At 28.8% G+C, this 6,722-nt stretch overlaps 1 protein-coding gene across 1 annotated transcript; it reads right to left on the bottom strand.

Moving 5' to 3' along the window:
• Positions 1 to 1,225: 1,225 nt before the first annotated feature.
• Positions 1,226 to 6,373, bottom strand: LOC111641881. Its single transcript, XM_023388133.1, has 2 exons — positions 6,235 to 6,373; positions 1,226 to 2,609 (listed from the first exon to the last, which is right to left on the bottom strand). The coding sequence occupies exons 1-2, from the start codon at positions 6,246 to 6,248 to the stop codon at positions 2,273 to 2,275; spliced, it is 351 nt and encodes a 116-aa protein (XP_023243901.1). The 5' UTR covers positions 6,249 to 6,373; the 3' UTR covers positions 1,226 to 2,272.
• Positions 6,374 to 6,722: the final 349 nt, after the last annotated feature.

Here is a 6,722-nt window from a genome sequence, read left to right as displayed (position 1 = left end):
GAAGTAGAAGGAATTCTATAAAGAAATGTCTCTAGTTTATCCTGGCATATTTTAATAACTAATTATAAATTAATTTAGCCTTTATGAAGTATTAATATTTCAGTAACTATACGGCATTAGTTACAAAAATTTATGTTTATAGTCTTATTGCAGGAAGTGAAGAAGTAGCTAAAAATGGCCCACCACAATTGAAGTTGGTCGTGGGTTCATATTTCACCAATGGGCTGACCATGTGGAGTCTTCACATGTCTAACACCTAAGGCTAGTTTCCCCCATAGAATATCCTCCCGGGAGGCACACCACTCCCTTGGCAGATCGCCCACGTGTTGCGTTGCCTTCTTCTACCAATCCAATCCACTAAAAGTGACCAAAAGAAAAATTATGAGAAGATACTATATTCAGAACGTATCGTTCTCATAATGCATGTGATAGCTTCAGTATCCTCATTTTCAAGTAAAATATCATGTTATACATTTTTTCACCTTATGAACAGCACATCTTTTTCGCCCATTATGAGCCTGAGTAAACTCATCATAAATTCAAGAAGGCTCACAATAAGTGCAACCGGGACTGCACTTATTGTAAACAGTGCCCGAAATATCTGGTTGAATTTCTGACCAGACTCGAACCTGGATCCTCCATAGACGCTGGCTCTATTGATGATTAATGATTGACGCCTTTATCACCTCAGCCATCCAGCAGGGACGTACTGTACTACATATATACTGTAAAAAGTGATTTAAAAACATGCCAAATTGAACATTAAATCTAAAATTTATAAAAAAAATTTTAAAATTAAAAGTGAAATATAAAAATACAGTAGTCAACAAATACTGTATTATATATTAACAATTGCATTCAACAGTTTTCCCAGAATAATAGTAAAGTCTTTGTTTATAGTCTAAATACACGAAGGAAAATAGTTCTTACATATTAGAAAATTACACATTTAAACCGTTATAATCTATTCAAAATTTCTGAAATTTATACAAGAAACTTGAAATTATATAAAACACGAAAAACGTCACACATCATATGACGTAACGTTTTGAATTTTCCAATTGTTTAGCTACAGCGGCGAAGTGATACTGCATTCAAGACGCAGTACACCCGCTCCATTCTTATCGAGAAATAATATAAAATGCCAAATTGACAATTTCGATTCCGTTTTATACGGTTTTCTCTTGGTCTTTTACTCATAAATTAATTATTTTTTAATCTTTTCTTTCTATATTTTCAGATTGTTATCAGGTCATTTGTTCGGAGTAAAACCCTACATATCATTTGGACAATATTATAGTGTTTAGTCAAGTTGGTTTTTGGATCCTATAAATTGTTGTTTAAATGATTTTCTTGATTTATTTTTGATTGCCAAAAATAATTAGACTTAAATAATAATAATAATAATGAGAATTACAAGAATTATTTTCTTGCATACCTTTCTACTTAATTTATTTCTCTATACAAATGATTATTATTTTTATTTAAACAAAATTTTATTTATTTACCTACCTATTTTCTTAAACAAAATGTTACATATTTTCCCTACAATTTGTCTCCGGTGTCGATATAAAAAAAAGTTATTAAAAAATATATAAAAATTTGTTGTATTTTTTCTTTTTTAATTTTCGTTTTAAAATTCAAATATTCAAAATTTATCGTAAACGCGTACAATTGGTTGAATCTTCAGTGACGTCGTGAACGTCTCCAATATCATATTCGAAAAAAAAAAAATTCTTAAGGCTGTGTAATTGGATGAAATTTTAGTGACGTCGTATTTTTCAAATATTCAAAATTTCCTATTGAAGCTATATAATTGGTTACAGCTTTACGGCGTCACATTTCAAATTCAAAATTTATCTTTACACTTGTGTGATTGGTTAGAAATTGCTGCGACGTTACCGAAAGATTTAACCAATTACACTAATGTGAAAAATAATTTGAAATTTAAAAAAATGACAATCTGTTTAGTATTAAAATTAATTAATTACAAATATTTAAAAATAAAGCACAACTCCCTTTATAAATAGTCGAACCCTCAACCACGACCACGTCCGCCATTTTTTTTTTCTTTATGTTTCAGTCAGTGGCCGTTGTACAGGTTTGACTGTATAATTTATTAATAAAATAACTAATTTAACAACTATTTTTAATCCATATAATCAGAAAATATATTTTAAAAAATAGTTGAAACTTCGTAAGATTAAAATATCCTTCTTAATTTTCGTGTGTCTCCATTTATAAAACAGACACACGAAAATTCGTATCAAGTTCATTTATTCATAATGAAGGGAGTCGTCTGGAAATTTGGTGAAAGTTCAGGGATATTTCCCTTTTTCTTCTGCCCTTTGACGATATTTTTGGACGATTCGGGATAATCGCAATCACTGCTTTGGCATTCGGCAAGTATACGATAATAGGAGTTTTGAGAAGGAAATTCGATGCTGACGTTTGGATTATGATCCTCCAGTACTAAATATTTCATTTCGATCTTCCTCCTCAAACGATATTTTCGGCAACACCAAGCAATCTTCCAAATCAATATGATAAACACGACAATTAATGCGACTGTAAGCAATACGGCCAGACAATATTCTGTTGTCTTTACCCTGAAAGCATTAGTAATAATTAATTAGTAAAAAGCCTGATCCTTTTTTTTTATAAAATATAAAAGTCAGTAAATTTATATTTTATATTAAAAAATACAGCATTTTTTTAGTAAATGTAAATTTAACTATCTGTTTTCAGAAAAATATAAATTATTTTTGTGGAAAATGCAAGTACAGATCCTGTATTTTTTAAAATATACACGGTCATTTTATCTGTGTTTTTAGAAAACTACAGTTGCTTAAATTCTATTTTGTGAAAAAAAAGAAATAATAATACAAATCACTAAATCTGTGCTTTGTAAAAATAATCACTAAATCTGTATAAAAATGCAATTTTTCAAGCTCGAATTTTTAAATGCAGTTTCTCAACGTCAACTTTTCAGAAAAAAAAAAAAAAAGCTTTTTTCAACAGTCGACCTTGAGAAATCGCTACAATTTTTGAAAAGTCGACTTTGAGAAATCGCATTTTTCTGAAAAGTTGACCTTCAGAAATTGCCATTTCTTAAGATCGGCGGTTAAAAAATGGCAGCAATTTCTCAAGGTCCATTTTAAAAAATATTTTAAAAAAAAGCAATTATATATATATATATATAGACTGATTCTGGAATTATTTGTAGTTTGTAAATATAAACAGTATTTTTCTATTATAGTGATTTTTTTCTTGGTATTCATCTATATATAGATTTAAATCACATACTGTTTATAAAATTGGACTTTGGCGATTGTAATATTTACATTTTAAAAATCGACCTTGAGAAACTATTTTAAAAAATCCGACTTTGAAAATTCCAAAAGTCTCGGATATAATAAATTTTTAGAAATTCTCATAGGCTAATTTATGAATGATCTTTAATCTTCATGCTCTTTAAGGAACTTAAAGATTATCTTAATGGGGATAAATGGATTTTAGAGATTTCATAAATACCGCATATTATCGCGAAACATTTCGGCAATTAATTAAAATTGGAATATATTAATGAGATAAGAATAAATGGTAAATTAGTGATTTCTAAGAACTTTCATCAAATTTCTTTATATAATATCCATATTTCTTAAAGAAAAATCATCCAAGTAATATTTAAAACCCTACAAATCTCATACTTTAAAAAGTTCATACAAACTAACTAAAAACTAAAAAAAAAAATCTCTCTAAATATTTAATCAATTTATTATTTACTACAAACACAAATTCAAATATTTAAAAATCATTTTTACTTTCATTTAATTGGTTGATTAATTTTGTAACGTGTCACGTACCAATTGGTTTATTTTTTAAAACGAAAAACGATGCCAATTTCTTGATTGGTCAGTTTGAAAATTTGAAATTCCGTTTAACGAATCGCTGATATTTGTAATTCTAATTAAATAAATTCAATTTGTAAAATCATTTCTAATTCGTTAAGCGATGATTCGTAAAAATTCTTCCTGAAATCTTCATTTTAAACGTTACAAAAGTGGGTTATATATTATAAGAAAAGCGAACATTTAATAATTTTTTCGTGTAAAGAGCTCTAACAAATTTATTAAACAAAATAAGATTATATCGATTTTCCAACTTCATATTCTTGCAATTAAAGTTAAATTATTATTATAACTTTAATAGTTATAAGTTAATTCGATTTTTAATATAGTTTACAGTAATTACAATTAACTTTTGCACTAATTTAAGAATTGAGTTAATTCAGCTTTAACAGTGATTATTATTAATTTAGTAATTTAATTTTTTAAAATTTAGTAAACTGTTAAATTATGTATTAAATAACATGTAAGAAGTTAAGTTAGTTATTAACTTGGGAGTTAGATGCAATGCGAAATGAAATTATATGAAGTGGATAATTATTAATTTAAGCTAGTATATAGTTATAATAATTAACTTGGTTGCAAGAATTAATTACTTTCAGCATAAGTTACTTTCGTGTTAATTACAGTGAAATCTTCGATTTAGCGCCACTATTTGTTTGCCTCTGAAATTGGCGCTAAATCGAGGAATGCGAAATAAGAGTTAAACGTAGTAACGAGGTCCACGCACAAGTTTGAGTTAAAGTCACGTGAGTTGGGAGTTAAAGTTGGTGTTCTCTACTGAGGAAAGATACGTTCATCGGACTTTACAATGGCTCATTATCTTATGGGCAAAAAGAGCAATTACCTGAGACCCCCCACTAACGTTGGGCCCCAAAACAATCTCCCATAAAAAAACATTCCCCCCCAAACAATTCCCGAAGAAAAATGTCTATAGTCAAATGCGAGGCCCCTTAATCCAAATTCTCCTTGGCATAACGAAGCTATAACGCGTCATTATGACGGCGGCACTATTTAAGAGGACGCTATATCGAAGTTCCATTACATATCACTTCCCACCTCTTTCAGCTCTGGGAGCGGCTCCATCCCTCTTTATATCACGTTTATGTCGTCAGTGCCAGCGTTATCCTACGGGCAAAATAAGCAATTAATTGCCTGAGGTCCCTAACAACAGGGGTCCCAAACCAATCGTTTGAAATTTTTTGGTAAATATTTTTCTTACACAGAAGCAAAACTGAAGTCTGGAAGTCCCTAATTCAAATTTTTGTGGACCCCATGAAGCTATAAACTCGCCTCTGTATATCGTATATCTTCATTTAAAAAAAAAATTAATTTTGGGAGTCCCACTGTCCCTTCCCCCTAAACAGCTGCAGCTGGACCCATCTCATCAGTGCCTGTTCACTCCAACAGCAAAACGGCAATTATAATTAATAAATTTTAATATAATTGTACAATAAAATTATATAAAAATACAAAAATATGCACACGTTTCTATTTATAACCTCGTGTATTATAAACAATGGCGTTTTATATTTATTCGTGGTATTTCGTCCAGTTGTTGATTGTAATTTAATTACTTTGGAACAATAAAACAAATGATTATTGTAAAAATACCATTATAAAAAAAATGTAGAAGAATAGAAAATACAAATTTTATTTTTCAAAAAATAAACAATAAAAATGAATTTTTAACTTACAAAGTCACGTCAAGGAATAAATTCTCACGTTGGAATATATTATTATTATTATTTAGTTTACAGTGAATGGCATGACAAAATATAACTGCACAATATGGAGATAATTTCTATTCACGGATTCTCATCCACGTAAACAAGGTATAATGCTCCACGTGTTTATGCACATACATGCATTTGTAACCATGAGACACACGTTTAACAGCATTACATAACTTTATACTAAAGAATAATTGATAAATTATGTTAAAATAATTATAATTAGACACTAGCGGATCCAGAAAGGAAACAATATGCCATACTAAATTACTACCTAAAAACCCGGTAAAACCCTCAAAAAGCACTTCTACACACAACACTACACGTTCGATAAATCTTTATTTATTATTATTTTTTATGCGTGGAACAATTAAATTAAATGGAGCATAAATTCTAGAATTTTGTACGCATTTTAACGTTAAAAATCAGAATTATAAAGTTCCATATAAAGTTTAAAAAGTTTCATCGATAGTTATGAATTTCGATAAGGTATACTGATATACAACGTTGTAGCTAATAATAAAATATATTTCAAAGAGTTTAAAAAAAAAATTTTTGTAGTAGATATACATTAAAAAGTCACATTTACTCACCAGAATAAGTCCATTTTGTGAGTCAGCAGCTTATGGCATCAAACTAAACAGATGAAGGTCACGTGTTGTCACTACAGGTGGTCGGTTCTCATATACAAAGATGGCTGGCTAACTCCACAGTACAATAGAAATACATGTACTTTGATCGTATATAAATGAATATAATTTCTGCCTATTTTTTTTTAAATACAGCAAAATAAATAACAACCGATATAAATTCGTTTCCCCCCTTCTGATAACCGGAAAAATTATTAGATAAAATAATAGGAATTTATTTATATAACTGTGTTTGGCTTTTGCGAAACAATTCTATTTCTATGCTATAAAAATATAAAATCAGAAATATTTTTTTAAATTTTAAATTATTTATTTTTTTCAAAATAAATTTCCTTACAAAATATAAAAATGCCCCTATTTATGTACTTAAAAAATACTTTTATAAATAGTAATTAAACTCCAACCTGTAGGCATTAAAAGGGCCTTTCTTC

This window comes from Centruroides sculpturatus, unplaced genomic scaffold, assembly GCF_000671375.1.
Source record: "Centruroides sculpturatus isolate CEXI.00-Female unplaced genomic scaffold, Cexi_2.0 scaffold1623, whole genome shotgun sequence".
Classification (NCBI taxonomy): Eukaryota; Metazoa; Arthropoda; class Arachnida; order Scorpiones; family Buthidae; genus Centruroides; species Centruroides sculpturatus.
The sequence above is the reverse complement of the archived record's forward strand: the minus strand, read 5'-3'. Positions and strand labels throughout refer to the sequence as shown.